Below are 26,704 nucleotides of genomic sequence, written 5' to 3'. Positions count from 1 at the left end.
CTCAGCACCGTTATACTCAGCACCGTTACTCAGCGCCGCTAACAACAGCGCCCCCTGAGGCTAGTAATGTTTGGCCTCGAAACGGAAAGCACGATATAACGCCTTGCATGTGACTGCGTGCCCGTTCCCGCTATTTCAGTCGCCCTATGCAACAATAAATTTCTTCATTCTACTCGTACTGCGTGAGTCAACAGTGTTGGCTAGCACCTTGTACCTCGCGTATCATCTACGCGTCCTTTCGTTCCTATTCTGTCCCCGACGTAGCACATAAGTTATCCATGGTATGTGAGCGTAGCGCAAAACGGGACAAAGAAAGACGCACACAACAAAGGCGCTAACTTCCGACTGACAGAAACCTAGGCGACCAAGGCGAACGTCATCCGTGAGGGGAAACAGGCGCATGCGCCCGGAAAAAATAACGAAAATCAGGTGAACGAGGAACTACGGACATGCACGACTAAGCGATTAAGAAGGTCAGCTCTCTTTTGGACAGGGATATAGGCGGCTTGCTTACACATTTATCTCCCAAGGCGGCGAAACGAGCTGCTTCAATAATCTCCCGGGTTAACTGATCTCGGTGTCTGGAAACGATCGAGCACTTATCCAAAAATGGCACACAACCACGCTCCTTGTAGTCCAAAACCAGATTGCAGCCAGTAAAAGTTTCCAAGTTGTTTTTGTGTTCACAAAGTCTCTCATTCAAGCAACGACCAGACTGACCAACATACCGCTTTGCACAAGAGAGTGGGATGTCATAAAGAATGCCTTCAGTACATTTCACGCAAAATGTTTTGGATAGCGCACTTAGTTTTTCAGCTAAAGAAGAAATAAGTGCGCTATCCAAAAAAACTTTTCCCACCGATAAACGTCCCCAAAAGCTACAGTGCACCATTAATCACAGGAAAAAATTCGTGAAATGTACTAAAAGCATTGTTTATGACATCCAACTCCCTTGTGGCAAGCGGTATGTTGGTCAGTCTGGTCGTTGTTTGAATGAGAGACTTCGTGAACACAAAAACAACTTGAAAACTTTTACTGGCTGCAATCTGGTTTTGGACTGCAAGGAGCGTGGTTGTGTGCCATTTTTGGATAAGTGCTCGATCGTTTCCAGACACCGAGATCAGTTAACCCGGGAGATTATTGAAGCAGCTCGTATCGCTGCCTTGGAAGATAAATGTGTAAACAAGCCGCCTATCTCCCTGTCCAAAAGAGAGCTGGCCTTCTTAAAGAATCCCTTAGTCGTGCATGTCCGTAGTTCCTCGTTCACCTGATTTTCATTATTTTTTCCGGGCGCATGCGCCTGTTTCCCCTCACGGATGACGTTCGTCTTGGTCGCCTAGGTTTCTGTCGGTCGGAAGTTAGCGCCTGTGTTGTGTGCGTCTTTCTTTGTCCCTTGTCCCGTTTTTCGCTACACTCACGTACCGTGGATCACCGTTACCAACTCGCCCAAGTTTCTGCCCTTGTGACATAAGTTATCTTCCTTAATTACGGCAGCTTTATCAGTGTCGCGATTTTTAATGCTAATCCTTGGACGTCCCTGCCATAGCGAATTTCTACAATTCCACCAGGCCTGGCATGGAAACACTGTGCGCCAGCACATCGACATAATGAGCGCAGCAGCAGCGTTCGCCTTGTTTACCACCCTGATGTTTGTTTATCTGCGGGTGCCGCGCGTAGTATACGCAGGAACCTTGACTGTCTATTAATCATATCGGCCAGTCGCTCGTCGACGACCTCGTTCGCCGACTCGGCTGCAGCCGCATCGCGATCGCCATCGGCTCTGCGCGAGTTTTCCCAGCGTTCCTTCTGCGGCAAGGCCAAGAAGAAGGCAACAATGGCCGCGGTGCGGATGTGCCCGGCGCTTCTGCTGCTGCTGCAGCTTCTGGCGAGCGAGTGCGCCCGCTACGCCACGTACCTGGGCGACGCGCACGTGGCCGAGGGTGACAGCTTCTTCGTGGCCTGCGTCACCGAGCCGCACGTCCAGCCAAACTGGCACAAGGATGGGCTTCCGCTGCCGTCTTGGGGCCACTTCCTCTTCCACGAAGACCTCACCGACAGCGGGGGCAAGGTGCGCGCGTCTGCCACACACCGAAGACAGTCGGCAGAGCAGAGGAACAGAGGGCCACGACACGGGTGCTAGCCATTTGTCCCGACCCACCACTGAGGCTCAATGACTTTGGCGTTAGGTTGCTGAGCTCTTGGTCACGGGGTCGAATCTCTGGGAGGAGACGAAATTTTAAAATGCTCGTGTGCTTTGCGATGTTATTAGAACACGTTAAAGAAGCCCTGGCAACCGGAATTAATCCTGAGCCCTCCACTACGGCGCCCTATAACAGCGACGTTCTGACTTTCTGTTTATCTGGTATGGCGTCGGTTGGTGTTGTCTGCCAAACTTGTGCCATGACCACTCACGGTAGTTCAGGTGCCGACTTCGCTCCTGTATATACTCTGTTCTATTTTTGCATGTCTGCTCCGCTGGCCTACATTGCATGCCTTACCTTGCATTTTTTGCATGCCTGCGTGCCAGGTACGGCTCAAACGTGCGCGACCTATTGGGCAATTTTTTCTTGAGGCGCTGTTATCCAGCCGGACACATCTGGTTTCAAATGTGCAAAGCGTTTCTTGCAAGGAAGTAGATTTGAGCCTGAACGATGAACAATTAAGTGCCTCAGCAATGATGTACAGGCTTTCTGAGAAAAGTTCACTCTGCGTCCAGCCTTTTTTTACTGCTTTGACGTAGCTCAGCCTTACTTCGATCCTTTTTGTGAGCTCCATTGTTTAATATTCTACCCTGACAACGGAACTGTAGGAAGCGGGGGGGGGGGGGGGGGGGTAGAAAGGCTAATATTTTGCTACCTCGGTACATCGGTACCAATGCTAAGAAAAGTTTCCTCTCCAGGAAGCTTCTTTGACCGTGTTCAGCAAAGTGAGAACAGTCTTTCGTTCAAGACTTTTGAATAGCGGTCGTTTATAGGGAGCTAGCAAATAACACAATAAAGGCACCGAAAGGATTTCCTTCTTTGACTGCTTTTCTGAGACCAACAAAGGGGTTCGCGTTCTGAAAACAATTTTTAGAGCATTGCTTCTCTCCAACCCGCCACGGTGGCTCAGTGGTTAGGCACTCGGCTACTGATCCGGAGTTCCCGGTTTCGAACCCGAACGCGGCGGCTGGGTTTCGATGGAGGCGAAGCGCTAAGGCGCCCATGTGCTGTGCTATGTCAGTGCACGTTAAAGATCCCCAGTTGGTCAAAATTATTCCAGAGCCCTCCACTACGGTACCTCTTTCTTCTTTTACTCCCTCCTTTATCCCTTCCCTTGCGGCGCGGTTCATGTGTCCGCCGATATGTGAGACAGATACTGCGCCTTTTCCTTTCCCCAAAAACCAATTTTCAATGTTTTCATTGCGTTTCAGTGTGGTCTTCAGTCTCTCAGCGGTCTTTAAGAGCCTGAGTATACCCTTACAAAAATGGTCTATAGACTGTCTATAGACTTCTTATGGCTCTATTGCCTTCGTACAGATATTCGTTTGTCTATGCATAGCCTATAGACTGCCTATAGACAAAAGTCTACTAAAAGTGTATGGCCATAAATCTATAGATTGTCTATAGACTGTCCCTAGGATTTGTATTGCCTATAGACTGTTCTCTAGGGTTGCCTATAGAGAGTCCATGGAATTTATAGACAGAAATCTATGGACAGTCTATAGGCTGTATAAAGAAATTTTTGTAAGGGTAAACCCGTACTGCTTTCAAAATCTTCGGTGAAGACTCAGCAAAATAAACTTCCCATTAAGAAACGACAACGAAGTTTAGCGAGGCCAGCCCGTAGAGACAGCGTACCGCCGTGCAACATGAGAGTCACGATGCGCGAGTATACATGCATCAAGGCGACTACTTCCTCGCTTTCATCCCGCAGATGAACACCCTATACGTGGCGCACGCTCTACCTGGTCACTCCGGCGACTACTCCTGCGGACTGGGCCTCCAAGAGGCACACCGGCTACGCGTGCTGCCTAGTCCGGTGCTAGAAAGCGCGTTTGCGAGGAGAGAGAGCCAGCGAGAGTGTCATCACCTGGTCTGTGCCCTTCTCAACACCCAGAAGCTACGAGCCTTCCTTTCACTAATTTAATGAAATCAATTATTGTGCCGGAAAACTAGAACAGTTCGTATCGTCAGTTAAACGTTAACGACTGTGGATGTGTACGAAGGAGTAGAAGAACGCGCCTGTGGCTGATACGTATGTCCAAAGAGAAAACGCGGGAGTGCTCTACCCGCTTGTGCATGGCGCCGACGAGAAGCGTGCAGAAAGGCGTGTGCCCACACGGCGTCCGGTACTTCCTAAAGTGTCCCGTGGTGATCGCTGAGAAACAAACAAAAACAGGAATAGAAGAAGATTTTCACTAAGCTCAGTTGTTGCAAAATGGTTTCAGCTTTCCAGCACTAGACAACTGTTGTGCGCTTCCAACTCGGTAGCATGAAAGCTCCGCTTGCCTTTGTCCAGGGATGTGCTATTAAGGGTGGGCCTGCACCCGTCTACGCGGCTCCTCATTCTTGTGTACTCGAAGTTGGGCCTCGACCAGAGAGTGAAATCGCTTACTCTACTTTTTTCACATATCGGTTCTACCGAATGCTGATGTCAAGTGTAGAGTTCAAAAAATACTACTGCCAGCTAGCGTGACGCTGGATAGCGATATGATTACTAATCTTAATTCACTTCTCTGATGCTAGACACACAGCCACTCTAGACAGCTCACCCGAAAATATATCCAACGGGGGCCAGCTAGCACAGGCAAATTTTAATTTTGTGAGCAAAAGCGCTTGAGCGTATGTTTGTGCCTTCACGTTACTCATTGTGTTATGTGTTTTCTCTATGCATTCTCGACGTGCAACTCGGCGGAGTCGCCCATATTTACCCATTTCCTTGGTCACATGAATAGTACAAGGGCGGCTGCGGTGGCGTGTGTGTTATAGCTGACAGTAGGCAGTGCTTCTAGTGCGGTGTCAGATGATGGCGTCTGTTCCGGCAGGCACCCAACAAATCCCTGGAGATATCGTGCGAGCTGTCGGGAACGGGCCGCTCAGTCACCTGGTACAAGGACGACGATGTGCTGTACCACGGCTTCCGCGAGCGCTACCGCATCGAGCCAGGACGGTTGGTCATCCAGGACGCGCAGACATCGGACGCCGGCACCTACACGTGCCTGGCCAGCGGAGGCTCGGGCCTCAGCGTCAGCGTCGCCGCGCCCATCGCCATCGAACCGATGCCCGCGTTCCAGACGGCCAAGGTGAACCTCCAGCAGCCGCTGGCAGCATTCAATTTGGACCTGACAAGAAATGCTTAGACCCTAGTATACTTTACATGCGGAGTAATGTAAAAAATTCCGAGGGTAGTGTTGTTCTTAGTTTTTCTTTTTTCCACCAATTTTTCCATTTTTATTTATTCAGTTTCTCATTTTTATTTACGTTTATTTTATTTGTTAAGTTGTATTTAGTTATTTATTTCTAATTTATTCTTTAACCTTTTCCTGTTACTAAATTTTTTATTTTTATTTTAGCTAATTAATACCGAATTACTAATTAATGATTAATTACTAATCACTCTTAGAAGTCATAGCGTAACAGATTTCGCGGACGGACGGACAACGATGAGCCATTAAAGGCTCTCGCGTTAAAAAAGAAATATTTCGGGCGGGCACTAAAGCCATATCTGGACTGATCTGGGACCATGTGGCCAGACATGCATGGGAACGTCTGCTTTGGTGCCGGATCAGGAATTCGAAATGCGCTCATATCTGGTCACATCAAGGTCATATCTGGCTGTTGCCTCGCTATACTCGAGACTGATCGGTCCAGATCAGTTCCTTATCTGGACTTTTTCTTGATAGACGTCCCCGTCAGTCGCTATACGGGACACGGCTGTCCAGAGCGCCATAAGGGCGTTAATCGTGTTTAGGGCAGGTCCTGCTCCGCATGTGGAACGCGGAAAAATGTGACACAATGGGAAATTGCCTACTTTGCATATGCGAAAGTGTATTGAGCGGAGGCTTACTTTGGAAATGAATGCTTATTTTTTTACCTTAGAAATTACTCCAGTAGTGACGGCAAGAAAGTCTCCAGCACAAACAATAAATAAAATGATGAATTACTGTGGATAGTTTCCAGACTCTTTAATCCATGGATTTGTTTATCTTTTAGGTTCGCAGGTTTCAGCACTCTATGGTCCATAGTTTACTGTTGGAGCAAAAAATCAAAAGTACATCCAGGTTGGCCTAAAAGTGCGACCATGTCTTTGGAACTGCAGGAACACGACGAACATTAGAAATAATTACCAGACGAAGTTTAACAGCGCCCATAGTGAAGACTTCGTAGTGTGCATTCATTGGGGTATATTGCAGGGACCTTTGCTTTCGGGTAAAATCCGATTTTACCCAATCCTAGCACCCCCGAACGGATTTATTAAAAATTCTGCTAAACCCTGCTTCTGTAGTAGTAGTAGTACTACTAGCAGCAGGAGTAAGTGGTTTCGTTAAAATAATAATAAAAAGGAAGGAAAATATTTTTCCTAGCCCCGGCATCTGCCATCGGTACTGGAGCACTGGAGCTGGGGCAGCGGAAATAAAGGAAAGCAGGCAGAATGGAGAAATGAAATGAACGACACCCTGCCTCTCTCCAAAAAGTCATTTCTCCAGAACGCACGAGGACAGAAGAATGAAGGGCTCCTTATGATATATTTAGAAACAGCCTAGAGAACGCATGTTCCTTGCTACAAGCTGAAGACGCCGCACAAAAATGATCTGGTATTCTTTGCTTATTCGAGATGAGTATTTTGTTCAAGTGGTGATTTTTTTTTAATTGATACTGTAAGTCCCATCAGGGACTGTAACAGGAAGGGCGGTGAATAATACAACCAGGTGTAGTGCACATCTTGGTAAGTAAAACAACTTGAACAATAACATATGGTACAAAATGTTACAAAATCGGTTAGAATTCAAGTTGAGGTACAAATAATAGGCTGCTAACATTGTGACAAAAAAATATTAAGTCTCTTTTAACGCTTGTTCTTCATGACGAGGGTTAATTTGAGGGTAAGTGAAAAAAAAAAGAGGCCAAAACATGGGTACTGACCAGGCTTTTAATCGGCGCCAGTGTTTTGAGCATTGTCCAGGCTAGGGACGCTTTGCTCCAGGGCTCTTGCACGTTTAAAGTGAGCGCTGTGACGTTGAAAGATGCTTTCCGCTGCGTACAAGGGAGGCAGGTCTTAGACGCACGCCGAAGCGCTGCGCAGGAGATTGTTAGTGTACGCGTAAAATACGTAGATGAGAAAAAATGTTATTTGTTAAACCGCTTTCCAGCGAAACCTGCCATTTCCATGTTATTTGTAAAACACTCAACGAAAAGTAAGGCATTTCGTGTCCCCCACAAAAAACGAGTGCTTATAGTAAATTTTCTGTGGCTAAAATGAAAAAGCAACCCGCGATATAACCTAGATTACCGAAATGTTTGCTCAATAGCCCAATTTGAAGCTGAACTTGAATTCAAGAAATATCGCCCGATTTTTACCGTCGCGCTGAAATGCCGGAAAAACAAAACATTAAAACGAAGGGCCCTAAGTACACGTTAGCCTAAGTCTCAGCGCAGGGACAAACATTAGGTTTATGCTATAGGTAACGAGCCGCGCTGTCATATGCACTAACGAAAGGGCTGATGATGATGATGATGATGATGATGATGATGATGATGATGATGGCCTCTGGTTGAATGGCACGTACCCACGGTGGGGGATTGGCTGATGCGTGGGCGTGGTCAGGCTGACGATGATGATGATATTGCACGAAGATGGTGGAGAGTAAATTGATATGCGAATAGAAGACCAATGGTGATAGTGAAATCAACAACAAACTGCACCTGGTAAAGCCAATACTGCAGGTGAATGGAAGTCATACTAAGAACGTTTTATTCAAGTTATGTCGCGCCGTCTTCGCACAATTGGACGTACTCATATCACAAACCGTTACATACCCAGGAACCAAGGAAAGCCTTTTTTTAAACTTGTTGCGATGGGACTATTGCGTTAACAAGAATAAAGGCGCAACAACACGACACAAAGAAGGAGGAAACCGACAGGACTAGCGCCTGTCCTGTCGGTTTCCTCCTTCTTTGTGTCGTGTTGTTGCGCCTTTATTCTTGTTAGCTATGAACCAACATGCCCCGGAGAGTGTTTTACTGAAGGACTATTGCGTAGTAGATATTATTTTTATGCAGAAAACCCGAGAAACTAAGGAAGAAGCATTAAGCAGTATTAGAAAAAATTCTTTCCACCTCAGTTGCTCCTAGTCGAGAATAGAATAGTAGTAGACTGGTCGCAAGCTGTTCGGTTTCTAAATGAAGGAAGTGTTATAATTGTTTTAAAAACTGTATTCGGATACAGCTCAAGAATGAAGCAGGAAATGACCCTCAATAGAGGAGCCCTCCAGCCAACGACGTCGACAGATTCACGTGACGTCGCGGTCAATCCCCTTCTATCTGCTAGAGGAACATGCCAGGGAGTGGCCGATGAAAATCAGATTGACCACGGCTTAATCGATTAACCACTGCGTCATGAAAATTAGTCAACGTCGTTGGCTGGAGGGCCTGCCTTGAGGGCATCTGCCGCTTCATTCTTGGGCTGTATCCAACTGTAGTAGGCGGCAGAAGTCATATTTTTCTAACCCTGTGTTTTTCCTAACACAACGCAAAACAACACAACACAACACAGCAAAACAAAACAAAACACAACAGCACTGCACTGTACAGCACAGCACATGTTTAAATGCCAAATTGCCGCAGTAGTTTAGCCTTGTGTTAGCGCAGATAGAGATGCAAGTTTCTTACTTCTCAACGCAGAGATTAGCTCTAAGCTAAGAATAAAGGCACACTGCATTGGCAAGCAGCACTGTATGCTAAGCAGTATGGCAAGCAGCACTGTAGCACCACTGTCAGCTGCAGCAAGAAGGCTGACTTACAGAAATCAGTATTTAGCGGCCGACAGTACAGTCCGCGTCACCCTTGCGTAGGGCGGTGGAGCAGTGGGGTCCGCGCAAATAAACCAAAATTAGAAAGCATCCTATGGTTTCGAAGTAAAGTTCCAGTGATCACCTTACTTGCAAATCTATTGGGCTCCACCTGCGCACAAGCGTTGCCTCTGAATCGTATAAGCTGCTACAAGGTGACGGTTTTTATGCGAGAAAGTGCACCGCCCGAGCGCTCTATACAAGGGTGACGCGGACTGTTCTCTCCTGAGCAAACAAATAGCGTGAAAATCAAAACAAAACGTAGGCGTTCTCATAAACGTTTAAGTCATTGTCCGAGCCGTCCTAACCTTTACCCCGCAGCAAAAATTGTTGTCATCTTGTTGAACAGTGAGACAACCGAAATAATCTTATCAGAAAACCCTTAGCATCATTGGGCTAGGCCTATAGGGAGTGACCGTTTCAAGTATTCGTGCTTCGCAACTGCTTTTGAGGGGCAATAAGTTTCACAGAAACGTTCGTAAGAAGCGTATAATACTGCAACATTATGAGAACTAACAGCATTTCTAGCTGCCAATGCGTTCAAGTCGTGAGCTCATTTTTTTTTTTTAGGAACATGGCTGACCTGTAAGGTCGAACAGCTTGAAAGTTAAACAATATTCCAGACTTGGTGCAAACTGCTTGCCTGTGCTAGCCTTCGTATCAAGAATGGTTTCAGCTCCATCAAAACTATGTCGGTCACTGATAAAATCTCTCTACTCCGCATCGAGAACGAGAAGTCCACTGCTAGCTTCGAATCTGCGTAACTAAACTGTACAATTTCTTTTTCTCCCCAAGGTCAACAGCACCGTTAACATCTGGTGCAATATAGAGACTCGGCCCATGCCTCGAGTTTCCTGGTACCTGGGAGACGCACCGCTCGCGCCGTCCGAGCGGATCCTCATGGCGACGGGCAAGAATAACGTCGAGAACGCCAAGCTCACCATCCGCCGTGTGAGCCTCGGAGATCACAACAGGTCTGTTATCACGGCACGGTTGCCGTCCCCTGGTCACGCCGGCCCGCACAAGGAGCCTTTAACGGCGTTATCTGTTGAAAGCATGTTGTGCGGAGATGGTGCCGTTCGTACGAGATGACGTCATCATCACGTGATCAGGCACACTAAATGGATCGTGAGACGTGGTTCAAATGAGCATTGGCTAGTGACTCATGGGACCCACCAAACCCCTTCATATACTTGCCTCCGTGACCTGCTTAACCGCTGACATCGAAACTCGAGGCACATTACATGAGTGCCATGCAATTTTTATCGGACGTCGCACCTTTCAATACAGTCTACACAGTGTTTATACCTGATGTTTCAAGGAAGATGCTTCCTAATTTTTAAAAATGGGGTTTTTGAAGTAAAGAGCAGCTTTTTGCGGCATAGTAATACCAGTGTTGGCGGACGCCAAGAAACAGCCAAATCATATTAACCAGTAAATTAAATAACTAAATTCTAAGAGTTAACTTCTTAACTGTTACCGATAAGCACATTAGAGATTTGTAGCCGGCTGTTAGTAATATCCACATCAGATTTTGGAATTTCGAAAACGCGATTACCCTCAACGCTGTGGCTCGGCAAAATTTGGCTGTATCGTGCCAAACTACATGCGCCTTCGGAAAGCATGCAGGTAAAGCTAACCCTCCAGTTCATGTAATTAGTCGAAATAGCCAATATTGCCGAGCCACAGAGCTGAAGGTAATCGCGTTTTCGAAATTCTGAAAACTGATATGGTTATGTGTAAATACAGGCTGTTCAGAGACCGGAAGCGGGTAGAATGGGTAAGGGAACAAACGCGTGTAAATGACATCCTAGTCGAAATCAAGAGGAAGACATAGCCATGGCATGTACTGCGAAGGCAAGATAACCGCTGGTCCTTAAGGATAACGGAGTGAATTCCATGAGAAGGTAAGCGTAGCAGGGGGCGGCAGAAGGTTAGGTGGGCGGATGAGATTAGGAAGTTTGCGGGTATATGGTGGCCGCAGCTGGCACAGGACAGGGTTAATTGGAGAGACATGGGAGAGGACTTTGTCCTGCAGTGAAAGTAGTCGGGATGATGATGATGATGATGATGATGATGATGATGATGAAAGGCAGGCTACAAATCCGACTAATTGCAATGAGATGCCTGTCGGTAATAGAAAGATAACTGTTACAATTTACTTAATCACTTTGATTCGCGTTTTCTGACGTCCACCAATACTGGTATTGCTATGCCGGAAAAGGTTTCTCTTTGCCTCAAAAAAGCTATTTTTAAAAATTAGTGATCACTTTCCCTGAAACACCTGCAGAACCAATGAACGAATTTTCAGCATGTCACAGGTAATAATTTGGTCACGCTGCGCTATTTGTAACGTATGCAGGTATTGCGTATTAAGCTGTGCACAGGCCGTCGCTGATATTGTAGGATTAAGATGGTGTTGAGTACACTTTATCCACATGACGTGGATTGTGGCCAGAGGAAGCTGAAGGCACAAACACCGTTCACCATGCGACTACTCCCTCGCTCCAAAGGAAGGAAGGCGTAGTTGAGAGCTCAATTTTTTATTACACAGTCAGCTGCCGTAGAAAACATTGCATTTCCCTAGTCCGCCCAGTATTCATCTGTAAATAATGTTCTCCTCTGCAGAAAATGCTTTCCCCAAGCGTGAATTACGTGTAATGTGCGGAGAGGGGTGCGAGTCAACGCACCCCTTGCATATGTGTCAGCAGCGCGAACACAAAAAAGAAGAAGAAAAAGAAGATAGTACAGAGCGCTCTGTACTATCTTCTCCTTCTTCTTCCTTTTTGTGTTCGCGCTGCTGATACATATGGATCGCAACCAACTAGCCCGGCAGATGGTGCTATGCACCCCTTGCGGCGGAATTGAGGAGTCGAGTCCAGCCGACTCCTCGACCTGACTCAACAGGGTTTACATGGACCCAATAACCGGTCTTTGACCCTACAACTAGACTCAAAGCGGCCCTGTCGGGTTCATGTAAACACCGCTAGCTCCGCACAGCCATTCGAGCAACAACTATAGAGTAATTACGCAAGACAGGTGCGTTCGCAACCTACGTTCATGGAAACCTGGAATAGGTCAGTAGGAAAATAACGTACACAGTGCTGCTGCCTGATGGCCGGGAAGATGCTCTATGAAGAGGAGTTTCCCCTGGTAGGGGGACAAACGACTTGACCGCCCCTAAGCCGGTTGAAGTAACATGAGAGGGTTTCCAAATGAGCAAAACAGCTGCAGCGGCCTCGTAGGGTCCTTGAATTCCGATGGCACCTTGACCTCGCGCAGGTACACGTGTCAAGCGACGCATGCGCACTGCAGAGACCGACTGGCATCTCAGGTGTCGACCCAGCTGCTGGTTAGCATACTGGCCGTCACCACAAACGAGGAGAGCGCGGGGAAAGGCAAGATCATCATCCCGGGTGAGCCGTTGGTGCTCGGCTGCGACGCGGCGGCCAATCAAGCCAGCTTCACGTGGACGAAAGACGACGCGCCCATCGTCGAAGACGGCTCGCGGGCGCTGGATAAGCTGGCCAACGGCACGTCGACACTGACGATCGCTCATCCCACCAGCGAGGACACCGGCAAGTACAAGTGCTCGGCGGGCCCGACGGACGAGGCCACTATCGAAGTCTACTACAAGCTGTCGGCCGTGCTGGACGAGCGCCAGTCGACTGCACCCTCCGCCTGGGTCGAAGGCAAAGAGGCGTTCATCTCGATCAGCGTCGAGGGCGTACCCCCACCAGACACATTGACCTGGGCCAAAGACGGCACGGCGCTGCCAGTCGACGACCACTACGTCCTCGACAAATTCAAGGATGTCGCAAACGCCAGGCTTTACTTCAAGCCGCTCGCGTCGGAAGACGAAGGCAAGTACACGTGCACGCTGAAAAGCCAGAAGGACGAGTTCGTCTTCGAGCACGAGGTGAAGGTCAAGGGCAAGTACGCGGCCCTCGTTCCCTTCGTAGGCATCTGCATTGAGGTGATAGTGTTGTGCGCCGTCATATACTCTGTGGAGCAGAAGGCCCTGCACAGCGCTTCGCAGGCGCCGGCTGCGGAGGCGCCGGCTGCAGAGGGCGCTGGTGCCGAAGGAGCCGCGCCCGGCGCAGAGGGCCAGGAGGCTCAGCCTGGACAGGAGGGTCAGCCTGGTCAAGAGGGCCAGCCTGGACAGGAGGGCCAGCCTGGACAGGAGGGCGCTATCGCCAGTGCACCCGCCGCTGAAGGAGAACAGCCACCGCCTGCACCAGTCGCTGTGTGACCAGACAGCCACGACCGCTGGGCGGCGCGGGCAGCGTTCGAAGGGCGCAATAAAGCTGGCTCTTTTAATTACTCCTCTTTCAGAAGCATCCCTTAACGGCCTCTTGATTATCTTGGTGAACATAATGATGTATCCTTGGAGCTGCAACTGTTTGTAGCCGGAACCTTGGCAGGAAATTACATGCGACCTTTTCCCCGCACACTATCAGCACCGTGGTTTGTGCACGTGGTGGTCCTCAACGAAACCAAGAGGGGTTTTCCCGCAATGTAGATGTTTGGTTTTCCACTGGGGCACGTCCAAAGAATCTGCTCATTGAAGCACCTTACGCCAGGAGAAGCATCAATAAAAATTCATCAATAAAATCATGAAAAGCCTCAATAAAATTCAAAAGTCTTAACTCTGGCTAGTCAAATGCATGCTCCGAAAAGAACGCGATTGCGCGTAGTTATAGACTGAGGGATAATCGGCTCCCCGTTGGGACCTTGCCGATAAAAAATGCATTTCTTCGTTCGGGGGCGTGGTGTTTCTTTCACTGGTCCCGCGCTTCCGCGGTTGCGGTGCAACTGTTGCTAAGCGGGAGGTCGGGGGATCGAATCCTGCAGCGGATGCATATCTATGGAGGCGAAATGCGAAAGTGTGTGTCTGCTGCGCGATTCATATTGATGTACTTTTGGTGGTCGGTATTAATCGGGGGTCTTCTAATGCGGCATCGATGGTCGCCTACGTGCAAATTGAGGGCGTAAAATTCCACCATCTCTTTCTCTCTATCTCCCTAAATATTTACACTTCCTGTAATTTTTTACTACTGCATCGAAGTTAAAAAATGCTAAGCCATTTTCGAGCTGTAGTACTTTCCCAACTTCGGTGGCTACCTGCTTGAATTAAAATGCGCTCCGTTGCTATCCTGTCTTACATGCCCCAGCAACAACAAACTTTGGCCTGCTCGGTCGTCGTTTAAAGTGAAGAATTTCGTCTTCAAGAACACAGCTGTAGACTTACGAAACGCAGGGCAACTGAGAGCAGCGCACCTGTTCTAGCACGAGTGAGTTTGTCCACTGTGTGTTGAGATCCTATATTCGCCCACTATGTATAATAGTGGGGTGCATACCGCGCGGACCTCTACTATTGCTCTTGTCATTGCAACGAGGACCCATAAAAATAGGTGTCACAAGACGAGCTTTCCTTGTTGTTGCGAAGTTGAGAATGAGCCGTTGATGTGTTACTGTTTCATTGCAAAATACACTACATTTATGGCTGCAGATACGTCAAGCGCTGCTCTGCTTCTGGAGCCATGACTCTGCTCACAAAAGCACTGCACTCATTGTGCTTCTTACAGGTTCTTCGAAACAATAATGCTGTCGTTCTCACTTAGTTCTTCACTTTGAAATATAAAGAGAAGTCTGTCTGGCTTGTTTCAATGGCTCTTGCTTTACAAATTCACTTTTCAAGTTACACTTTGGGACCATTCATATCCACGTTTCAGGTATAATGATAAATATTTCGGATCATATTACCGCTCTCAACCAAATTAGCAACGAAAGCTAAGGTTCGCATTTGCATGCCAGCAAAGATGCACGAAACTTGAAAGAGAAGCGAGAGTGTGTATCGTCGGTACAGTAGCTCGCAGGACTAATCTGGATCAATTTGAGTGTTTTATTTTCTGGCTTTTTTCTAAACTGTTCTGGTCGTAGCTAAAATACCGTTGCGAGGATGTCTTGAAGCCGCACGCTTATACACAGCGACGTGAAGTTTCCGGGTACCAACGTAAATTTCTACACGGCGTCTTTTACTGTCTCATCCTTTCGCAAACATTTGAGCGAACTGAGCTCTTATGATCCTTTTGATCTGCTGCAAAGCATCGCCTGATAGTGCGTCGCCAAAAGGTGAGAGCAGAAAACCATATATGTTAGTTTTCCATGACAAAATCCTTTATTAAAACATGCGCCAACCGGCGCCATGAGTCAACAAAATATACAATATGACATCAGCGTTTCTGAACGCCAAAATATACATACGTTTATTAATTTACTTAAAACGCGCTACGTTTATGGCTTAAGTGTAAATACTTGCGTATAAGTCTACACAGGAAGTTCGTTTTGCTGGTAAGTCTCACCTAATGCTGGTTAATGGTGAGGGAGGCAAACCAGCAAAGAGGCACCATTTTATGACTGGAGAGTCGACAGACACTGTGTTGAGCATGATTGGCAACAGTACGTAAAACTAAAGTTTGTACGGACTATATGATGGCAGTGGTTTCTACGGTATGCACACAGCCGCGGTGTCGTGAGAGTTGACAGAGTACGCAACGAACACAGTCTCCTTTCGGCCACGAGGAAAGTTGCATCGGTCCTACTTTTTCAGCAGTTGTCGTACATGCAAATGAGTGCGTACAGGTATGAAGAACATTAAAGGGAAACACTTAGGTTGAATTTAGGCACCTAATTTGTTGTCACTTCCTCGTCGAGATTGAAAAAAAATAAAGGCACCTTGAGACAAGAGGAAAACTTAGCAAAACAATGTTGCACTCTTCTCACTAATCCTTGAGGAGCGACCATCTACTGCATGCTAATGCACTGTTCCTTTTTGTATTGTGTCCACCTGTACGTAATGCACCGCGGTGGAAGAGCCCATGTAGGTTGTCGTGCGTACACAGTCCCTCAGCGCACATATCCGTCGGTGATCACAAGTCGCGATTGCAGCAATGATGTTTTTGGCGATGTAGATGCAGCGGAAGATGAAAGTTTGCGCCAGCGCGCCGGGTCCATCTTCATGCAGCGCGACTTTGTACGTACACACAGCCTTCAGGACGGGTATACACTCCGGCGTTACGCTCTTGCATATGGGACGTTCTTCAACGCATCAGTCACCGAGGTGCGCCTGGCGTTTCGTGGCGGAACGTGAGGAACGCCTGGATTATACCGCCGCTGTCCAAGATACTTCCTCGCCCCTCGTTCTGCGGATCGCTGACCCGTGACCGCAGACCGAGGGCTGAGGACTCGGAGGTCTTGCGCGCAGTCGCCGCGGTTGGCACGACGACGGGACGTTGTGGAGTGGGGCTCGACCGCTTTTCAACGTTGCGACCCGGCGCTGGTGCGACGACGTGGGACGCCTGACGCACCCCTGGTCAGGACCGCACACCTTGAGGCTCAAGCCTGCAGCAGAAAGACAATGAAAGGGGGTGTGCTGTGAGCTACACACTACGCAACAAACGCCTACAGCAGCTCTTATGGTTATAGTACAGAGAGAAAGCGGAATAATTAGACGTGCCACAATAAAACTAGGGCTGAGTCATAGGTGGCCTCGATAACCTCGAAACATTAGGTTCTGAAGTCACATGTACGTATTCTCAGCGTGAAAGCAGAACGCTTGAGTCTTATCCCTCGTTCTTTTCCTATTCTTCAAAGTTCCTTTTTTTTTTCACCCTAGCAATGCTGGAGGCGAGAGGGAACCAAAAAAAAAAATGAAGGTCGATTTGCGTAGTTAGGCAAAATCCAAATCAGGTGCGCTATGTTTTGTAATGTTTATCATTTACCTCCCACCTATGTTACGTGACCTTGTTACGTCATCATCACAACCTGCCAGGTGCGTATATAGTATATAAACACACCTGGGAAAGTTGCCCACAACCGGGTGGGGAAGTGAGCACACTGCCACAAAGCAGCTTCAGACAAACAAACGACGGACGAATGCGAAGGGAATAGCGTGGCAACTATAAGCGCTAGCGCACTAAAAAAATTCAGCTACACCAACCCAACCAACACCTCGCCAAGGCGCGAGCAGCGCCGGAAAGCTTTGGAGGGCTGTGCAGTTCTCTAAAGTGATTGTGTTCCTTTGGGCTCCATTGTTGTTGCGGGCTTTTATGGAGGTGATGTTGCCAGCAGGCTCCTGTGCGCAGCATGTATGCATAATAGGTGCTGCAAACGACGCACACTGTAAAGCGGACAGTGTATTAACGGGGCGCTAACGTAGTGCAGAGCAGTTTGTTTAATAATGCTGACTTGACAGCGCGAAACAGACAAGGACGCGAGACACGAAAAGACAGGGACGGGCGCCTGGTGTTTAATAAATCACATCCTTAGCAAAATGTTACGGAAAGCAGCAAACATAGCTTGCACGCTATGACCATCGCGTTCGCTCCTGCCCGAAACGAAGCACCTCAGTCATTCTTCAGTAGCATTAATACTGCTGTTAGCTTTTTTTCTTCACTATACGGGTAGCTTATAAGGTTATCAACACAAAAAAAAGTGCATCGCCTGTGGCCCGACGCTATTTTTAAACCCTTAATTCCGCGCATACCACACATCCCTGCTTCTATAGATTCCCGTTCAAGCCACGTACCGTTACACTCCGTGTGCATTGCCCACATTTTCAAGCGTCGTGTAAGGCTTTCCTCGGGTACCTCTAATGACATAACGATGTCACATTTCTAAAGGAGGACTTCTTTTTTTCTGTCTTTATACTTGCCTTTGTTTTTCCCCTTCGTCTTACGCTCGTATACGACGAAGCGGAGAAACTTCGGCCACACGTGCGTACCGAAGACTCGCAAAAAAAGAAAAAAAAAAGCACGGTTAGAGACTTCCTTCCTCTCCTGCTTCCTGGTATCTGTATACTCGGGGTTGACACATTTCCTCGTGTAACGCTGCACCTTCAACCGAGCTCGGCGCGTGGCGAAACTTATTCGAGGAGCACGCGCAGCGCAACTTCCTTCCCGCACGATAGCCCCCACTCTAGATATTGTAGAATCTTCATATATACTACGGCGAACGCGATGACGCAAAAATTGAGTAACCGCAAGGCATTGCTTGTGCTTATTCCTGCGTCCTCTTTTGCTGCACGCGCGCCGGTGGCGATGAAGGGCAGCTGGCTACCGGCGCGTGTTTACGCTCGCTGAGGCCTGAAATGCACGCGGAAGAGCCTCGTCCCCGAAGCGTCGGAAATTTCGTTCCAAATCGAGCTCCTCTCGCCCACAGGCGCCTACCCTGCTGCACGCCAAGCTGGTCACTAGTGACGGCGTTACGCAATCGCTGTGGGGAAGTAGAGGTAGCAGCAAGTGGTCCTATAGCACAGAAGGAAATTGGAAGTTTTAGCAGACCGCCCTTACAAAAATGGTCTATAGACTTCTTTTAGACTCTATTGCCTTCCTATAGATATTAATTTTTGCTTATTCATACTCTATAGACTGTCTATAGACAATAGTCTACTAAAAGTGTATGGTCATAAATCTATAGATTGTCTATAGACTGCCTAAAGCATTTGTATCGCCTATAGACTGTTCTCTAGGGGTTCTATAGAGAGAGCCTATAAACTTTATAGACAGAAGTCTATGTACAGTATATAGACTGTCTAATTTTTTTTTTTGTAAGGGCACGTCTTATTCTGCTAGGGAGCTCTGTACACAGTTTTACTACTCCGCATGTGCAAGATTGAGTACCGCCGAGTCCCTGCCATGCGCCGCACTGGGGCTCGATAAAGCACTTTTCTGTCCAGTATGCGCGGAACCAATTTTAGAGGGTTTTAGCGGATTTTGCATCTCGCCCTACTGTACGGTTTCCAGGGCGGGTATCGAGCCACCGCGCATGCTCATAACTTCCCCAAAGTTGCGAACTGGGGTGCATGTGCGCCATTCAGTACCACCGCGCCCCTGCCGTACGCTGCACTAATCCCGGATGCGTCGTCAGCTAGAACTCTCTAATAACTATTACTTTATATATTTGTTAAAAGCGTCCGTTAGTCATAACAGTAAAACGCTGATGCCAACCAACTGAGTAAAAGAGAAGGCTGACATTTCGGCTTCCATCACGGGAGCCTTGTTTACAATGCATAGCGTTCTTCGCATAATGTGCTTTTGTTGAGTTTACAGCTCAAACTAGCGATTGTAATCAAAAGATTTCAAGGTGTCCGAATAGTGCTGCGGACCCAGCACTTACTGGACCGCTAGCTAAAATAGTTCTCCCAATCTCGCTCTCTGTTTAAACAGATTTTTTTTTATCCGCGGCCACGAAACAATTTGTTCAAGAAGGCCATCCCGTGTTCCCCTGTTTGCCCAGAAGTGCTTGTTTAGAGGTGCGTCATGTGCTTGAGCTAGTTCAGTCGTTGGCCTCGCGAACCCTGACAAAGCTGCAGCATTTGCTCGATATATTCGGAAAGATAGAATAAAAGCAAGGCGAATAAGACAAAAAAAAAAACACTTGTCGACACGCCACTCGCATGATAACCTGCAGGACAGATAGTAAATGGAGGAAGGCCGGGAACACAGTAAAATATTCCGTGCATGGCCATTTTTTTTCTTCTACACAGCGGCAAGAAAGAGCCACTTCGGCGAGGCTCACATTGCCGCTCAAGCAAGCACCAAAGCCTTCGATCTCCGCGTGATAGCCAACGCTTTCGCCTTGATCTGCTGAAAATAGCTTTCCCTTACAGTCTTTTCAAGGATGGCTTATCTTCTGCTAACTCAAAAGCAGGCGAAAATAGCTGCCCTTCGATGCGCGGCTTCCGGTGCAGTAATGTGTTGCATAACGCATGCCTATCGCGCATAATAATCGAAAATGGGATAAAAAAGAATGAACTGAATAGAGAGCGGCGCGAAGGAACTAAGTTGCGGGAGCGTTCCACGCGGGGGAAACTTCAAGGCCGACTCTTTCGTCAGCAGTGACGTCACTAAGGCGACCGCGCAGACACCACCTCGGGAAAACCGGACCGGGCACTGAGCCAAGCTGTGGCCGACGTACTACGCGGTCATTCCCGCGCGTCGCTTGTGCCGCCGCGTAAACAAACGAATTAGCGTCCCTGTGAAGCCAGGTGAACGATGGGGAGGGGGCGTTTTGTTTAATAGGTTTTTCCGCTACTTTCGCGTCAGCATGTTTCTGCGAACTTGGCCAGACTATCGATATCAGCTTAGATTATTGAATTATACGCACGACTGGGTTGTTTACCCTCTAAAGCAGAGTTCGGCGCTGTCGTACGAATGTTAAAAAAAAATTAGCCTTTCGGTCCTAACGATGTCAGTGAACTCCCGTCCTGCGGTTAGTTTGACGGTCAAGGTTCATTTGCAGCGACCAGGCGTATAGGCTGGCTTATAAACTGTGCTTGGAGGCTGTCGGGTTGTGCCCTCTGATTCAGCGCTCAAAACTGCAAATTACTCTAGACGCAAACAGAATCACTGACAGTCTATCCCAAGGTTTGTTCAGTTGGCTGGTTATAATATATTCCAGTGAAGAGTTCAAACTTTTGACTCACGATGCCTGTGTTTATCCGTCGACTCAAGTCACGCAACCAAGGCATTACTTTTTGTAAGCTGTGAAGCTTTTGTAAGCTGCAGAGCATGCTATCCATATTAATTTAGGCATTATATGCCTTATTATGCGGCAGAACGGGGACTGTCCTTGAAGTATGGCACGCTTTCGGAAGGATCACGAAAGTTCAGCACTACAAAACAATAAAAAGCTGAGACAAATAATGCAAAAAGAAACAACAATACTCAAAGACAACAAACCAGTTCAAGTCAATAATTTGGCAGAAATGTCAGGCGTCTAACGGGTCGTTTCGTTCCGTCTCCACCACCACCACCATGCAAGCCGCCAGTTTGTCCAAATTAATTAAAACTAAATGGAGGAGAGACGGAAAAGAAACTGTAATCAATTTGCACGCGCTACCTGGGAACCAAGGACTCTAGCAATCCGTCTCCTGATCTTCTCCTCCACTGCTGACCTTGGTGCTGAAGATAGCCGCTGTTATCACGACACACAACCCCGAGAACGAATGCGCTGGTCATTCACAACAGGGTCGCGACACCCGGTGTTCTGGAATATATTAAGCAGTATGTTGCAACGCCTGTTTAAGATAATTAGGCATGAATGTCCTTACGAGAGAAGACATTCGCCACGCTAACCGAGCGGGTTGCCTTGGTACTGAAGGCTGCGGACGGCTGAGTGTGCGTTTGCACATGGCGAATGCTCTGGCGGAGACTGGACACTGGCCCCGCCTGCGTAATTAGACTCTTTGAGCTGAGCAGTGTTTGTCGGGGCATTAGACGATGCACTCCGAGCGTGTGTCTCATGAAGGCGAGCTCACTTCCTGTACGCTCGTTTCTGCTTGGGCCGGGTTACATGAAGGTACATGTAAGGCGGTACAAACTTTAGGCGCCCACCGTACTCCCCTCACAAAAGTTTCTCTAGACAGCCTATAGACTGTCCATAGACTTCTGCCTATAAAGGCTATAGGCTCTCTATAGACAAACTCTAGAGAACAGTCTACAGACAATACAAATCCTGTAGACAATCTATAAATTTATGGCTATACACTTTAGTAGACTTTTTCTATAGACAGTCTATAGACTACGAATAGACAAAGAAATGTCTGTAGGAAGGCAATACAGTACATAAGAAGTCTATAGACTGTTTATAGACCATTTTTGCAAGTTCAAGACAACACATTTGCGACTGTGAGCTTGGTAACTGTTGAGACTGCAATTTGCCGAAGAATGGGGTTGGAGTTTGGGTCTGTTAGCTCAGTCGTGTAAGTTTTCAACCTTGCACGAAGGAAAAACAGCCGTCGATTTCCTCCAGGATGCGTTGTCTGACTGTACGAGGTTGTAATTAAGTGGAACTCTGAAAAATTAAGTGGAACTTAGCTCAGAAGCTGGAAACTCATTTTAACGTAACCGTTGTCAGAGCAAAGTGGCTCCTCAGGTGCGGCAACTGCTAGATCATTTCTGTTTGAATGAACTTGTCGATTGATAGCAAAGGAATTCTAACTAAGCAGTAACCTAAACTTCTGTAGTCGTCCGACAGCTCTGTGACTTTAGCATTTCGCTGCTTATCCCAAGGTCCTGGGATCGAATCCCAGCCGCCGCGGCCGCATTTAAATACCCGCGTACCGTGCAATGGACGTGCGCCCTAAAGAATCCTAAGAAGCCTAAACTAATCCGCAGCCCACTACGACGTCCCCCGGAGCCCATTTGCAATTCCGGGATGTTAAGCTTGGCATAACAATGCCAAATCCCTCCTTCTGTCGTACTTGTTCTCATTCTCTGCGCGACAGAGCCGAACTAAACATTGCTGGGAGAAAATACCTTCAGTCGTGCACATCCCGCTCGCCTGCCATGGTGTTCTTCTTCTCCCTTTTTTTCGCCTTGCATTTTCTTGCTCACCTGTAAAGGTCGCACGCGGACTTGCGCATCGCCGAAGGCGCATCGTGAGTAAGAGGGGGAGGAGGCTGAAGAGAGGGAGGGCCTACCGTGACGCTTCCGCGTTCGGCTATAAAAGGAAGGAAGGAAGTCAGCGTGTGTGCGCGCCTGTCCGCGGCTCTACGCGTTCTCCGGAAAACGGGTCACTCGTGTCGGAGGGGGAAAAAAAATAAAAAGAGAAAGTTATGAGTGGACAGAGAGCGAGGAAAAAGCGCGACACGCATTTTTATCCTCCCCTCGGTGGAGCGCGGTAGCGGAGTAGATTGGCTTTGAATTACGAGCGGGGGGTTCGAAAATAGCGGTCTCAGAGGTCGCTGATGTCTGTCAGTTGCCACGCTCTCCGTGCGCCGGTTTTCGGCTTCCTGCTTGTGCCGCGGTCAGCTCATGAATACCCTGGCAACGGTTTGAGACGGAGACATGTGTACTTTGCAACGTACAAAAGTTTCATTGTGAGTTACTCTGTATGGAAACGTTTCAATGTCAACCAAACAGTGAATCAAGTAATTCATATATGTTTACCGTCAATGGGCATCGTATGGATTGAAGGTACTCGCAAGGAGCATAAGGGTAATTGAGAATTACAGCACAATTTCTTAGTCGAACTAGTTTCTCATAAGAAGGCCGAGCTAGCCCTTCGGGCTGAAGGCGAACAGTATGACCCTAGTGTTTACCCTTGACATATTAAAACTGGGAATGCTTCCTATTACAAAGCATCTATGTTATATGCTCACGTGTGGCGCATTTTTTTTTCTGCCAAAAGGTACCCGGCAAGAGGTACTCTTGCCTGCTTATCGTTATGTGCCTATAAATCTAGGCAAAGTTTTAATGAAACACTGCGCCCCGCCATCTCAGCGCGCTCCTTTCCACCTTGGGGATGAAATAAAGATCATCATCTCGCATATGTCAGAAGGGCCCATCAAAACAAACATTTAACACTGTGTTGAATGGATTATCATGCTGTTTAAAACGGTTCGTTCTTTCCGAAATGCGTGCAGTTCACTTTACATGAAGGGCTACCGTACTCGAAGGACATGCGTGAGCCAGAAAAGTTCACCTTTTTGCAAGTGGACGCTCCTGGATTACGGAATATGAGCTCCAATAAATGCAAAAGTACCTATCTTTAAGTCACCGCGCGCTGATTTTGTTGCTCTACCAAAAGGCTGGACTACGCTGAATGCGAACCAGGTCAGTCCTGCGCTCTTCTGCATTTGAGGACACCCTCGTGAAAGACGCCACTACTCTTCATGTCACGGAGTTAGTTTTCGCTGACGGCACAACAGCTCCAATCCACCTTGCGCTTTCTCCATCGGTCGAAGGGACCGCGTCAAGTTCGTTCAGTCCGGCACCCAGCCCATCGCTCGAGGCAATCACTGGAATCAACAGCATAACCGCGCCTGCCTGTGTAGCAGAGCCCTCCATCGCTGCCCCAGTTAGCGCGAAGGGGCGACCGGCGAAAGCCCTGACCGAGTAGCCGCGCTCGAGGTCATCACGACTGCATCCAAACAGCCATCGCGATCGCTGTCGCCGTTCTTTGAGCACACAATAATCTGCAGCTTTGTTATGCGCTAAGTAGGCCAACTGATTTCTGACTGGAATCAGTTTTATAGCTCAGAACCACCGCAAGCTCCATAATCTCAATACATTAGGCATGCCTTTAAGAACCAGCGAACATCTGCTATAAGGATGTTTTGTACAGCACGACATCTACGGCCTACGAAATGCGGTATTGTAATGACGCTTCACTGCCAGGTGATCGTGGGCGTAACGACTCATTGCACGCAACTATCATTTGCACCAGAAACCAAACGCTAGGAAGAGGATGTCCATCAGTATTGAAATGTTGAACACTTTTCATAATTTCATCATTTACGTCATAAGACAGACAGCAGCAGTGCGGTTGCAAAGACTGCTCTCGGAGACAGGTTCTTTACGCGATAATTGGTGTTCTTACCTGGTAAAGATAGGTCACTTTTCTTTCATCTCCAGTAGACTTGGCCTTGCTCATACAAGTTCCAGACTTTGCAGAAGAGAGTCGGTCTGTCCCATGGGGCACGAACCCTGAGTCATTCTCAGTGTAGCCAGCCTCGACAGTCCGTAGTAATGTGCGAGGGCGCCCATCAGCACCAGCACGTGAAAGATCTGGTGGCTCTGGAAAGCCAGGTCGCAGCGTCCAGGAAAGAAGCGCTCGGGGACCCGGCTGGCGTAGACGCAGCAGCCCGTCACGTAGATGGCCACCATGAGAAGAATATAAACGAAGGAACTCTTGTACATGAGGTCGTCCCAGCCGTGCTGAATGCCGTAGTGCGCAGAAGGCAGGATGCCACAAACCAGGGCGAAGCTGAAGAAAATGCCCGCACGCAGGGCGCGGTAGCGGGCCTCCCCGAACTTGTGCGACATGGAGACCCGCATGGTGAGCAGGCCGGAAGCGCTCACCAAGACTCCGTAGACTAGCCGCTTGAGAGGCTCGCACAGGAACTGGAAATAGAGCCACGGATAGAAGGAGCCCAGGATGAGCAGCGTGATTCCGCAGTAGTCCATCTTGCAGAAAAACTTGCCCACGCTGGCAGAATGGCAGTTGAAGGTATGGTAAGTCGTCGAAAGCGTGAGACATACCGCTGCCCCCGCGAAATAGACGCCAAAGGCTAGGCATCCCGCCCAGTCCAGTGCAAGAGACCCATAACGGAAGAAGTGAAAGCCTAGGACTAGGAAGCCCAGTGCGCCCAGTAGATGCGTCCAGATGTTCCCGCTTTCGGTGTGCAGGCTGAAGATGGAACGGGCGCAGGCACGCCAGCTCTTCAGAGGAGGTCTGTGGTAATTCACCAGGTACTCGTTGTTCTGCAGCCACTCGGGAAGCTCCCAGTGGGAAACAAGCCTCAGCTTCGCACGTTCCCGGCGCTGCGCTTGGCTCAGAGTGTAGCGCCCTAAGTTGCACTGAATCTGCTTGTCGCTAGTGCAGAGGACGTCGTTATCTGTCTCGCTGAGCTCGTCGCTGAAGAAGCCGGAACTGCCGTCCTCTTGCTCATCGTCACTGCATTCATCATCAGCGTCAGATTGATATTCACTAGCTGGAGGGGACACCTGTATGTCGGGAAGACCGCTTCGGAGCACTCCTTCGGCCCACTCGAGCACTTTCTCTTCCACGGGAACCTGGTCCGGGAGGTCGGAGAGAACGCCTTCATCCTCTGGAAGCTCCTCTTTAAGCTCCGCCAGAGGCAGTGCCTGTGGTCGGCGCAGACACCTGATTCGGTGCACCACGCTCTTGACAAGGCCGTAGATCCGCGACACGGGTCCTGTCACGGGCGCAGTCTCCTCGGACGCTACGCTGAAGCAGGGCCCGTCATCCTTGCTGCGGACCTTGGTCACGACGTTGCAGTCACGCGGGGACAGCCGCGAAGTGGCCGTGATGCGGCACCGGAGATGCACCTCGGAGGAGCCGCATCGGCCCGACCGCACGATGCCGAACTCGACGAACTTGCTGCCGTCCGAGGAGACGTGGATCCTGGGGGACGAGGGCTTCTGCTTCATTCCGGAAGACTAGTCGCAGTTAGATAACCGAGCCTGCAAAGGCCAACGTTAGAACAAATATGACAAACCGTAGTTTCGCGAGCACTCTCTTGTCTCGACCGAGCTTTCTTTTCGGACTGCGTGAGAGAGAACGAGGCCGCTACTTGTTATAGCGACGGACAGGTGGAGAGGAGGCGACGGTCCAACGGCCTCGGGTAAGAAAAAAATAAAGGAGAAGGACGCTGAGGAGAGCGGGCGGCTGCGATCCAACAGAAGGGGAAAGCCGCCGCTGAGGTGAGAGTGATCGGGCGAGGGAGTGACTGACGCAAAACCTCCCTCCCCGACGTCGCCGAGATCGGACCGAACGGTCGCGAATGTTTTTCCGCGAGCGTCAGAGGAAAGGTAGTAGTATCCGCGCATACGGAGGCAGATGGTCCCGATGTGATTTCCAATTCTCGCATTATATCGCCCTTGCGTAAACTGAAGCGCCGCCTTTCAATATATGATGTTCGCGGAAAGAACAAGAAGGAGAGCGTACGATAGAATTCTGTTCTTCTAATTTTCTCTTGATCGCCGCGGAAAACACTTCTATCAAGTAGCAGACTCCGAGTAGCATCCCGTAGAGCTCTGCCGACACACCGGTGGATTTTATAACGCCAGTGTCCTTGAATCATTGTTGATTGCGTGTGAAATTATGCGTGTCTGCGTTGGTGGA

The 26,704-nt window shown here is 48.6% G+C and overlaps 1 protein-coding gene and 1 pseudogene across 2 annotated transcripts; one reads left to right on the top strand and one right to left on the bottom strand.

Annotated features, from left to right (window-relative positions):
- The first annotated feature begins 1,825 nt into the window (after nt 1-1,825).
- On the top strand, nt 1,826-14,236 carry LOC144127588 (roundabout homolog 3-like). The gene is made up of 5 exons (XM_077660571.1): nt 1,826-2,068; nt 3,916-4,074; nt 5,027-5,284; nt 9,845-10,023; nt 12,332-14,236. Exons 1-5 carry the CDS (start codon nt 1,835-1,837, stop codon nt 13,299-13,301), a joined length of 1,800 nt encoding a protein of 599 aa, XP_077516697.1. The 5' UTR covers nt 1,826-1,834; the 3' UTR covers nt 13,302-14,236.
- Nucleotides 14,237-15,211: 975 nt separating this feature from the next.
- On the bottom strand, nt 15,212-26,117 carry LOC144129325 (adiponectin receptor protein 2 pseudogene; annotated as a pseudogene). Its single transcript, XR_013313907.1, has 2 exons — nt 24,437-26,117; nt 15,212-16,453 (listed from the first exon to the last, which is right to left on the bottom strand). The product of XR_013313907.1 is annotated as an adiponectin receptor protein 2 pseudogene (transcript).
- Nucleotides 26,118-26,704: the final 587 nt, after the last annotated feature.

Source organism: Amblyomma americanum, chromosome 4 (genome assembly GCF_052857255.1).
Source record: "Amblyomma americanum isolate KBUSLIRL-KWMA chromosome 4, ASM5285725v1, whole genome shotgun sequence".
Taxonomy (NCBI): domain Eukaryota; kingdom Metazoa; phylum Arthropoda; class Arachnida; order Ixodida; family Ixodidae; genus Amblyomma; species Amblyomma americanum.
This window is presented reverse-complemented; position numbering and strand designations above follow the sequence as displayed.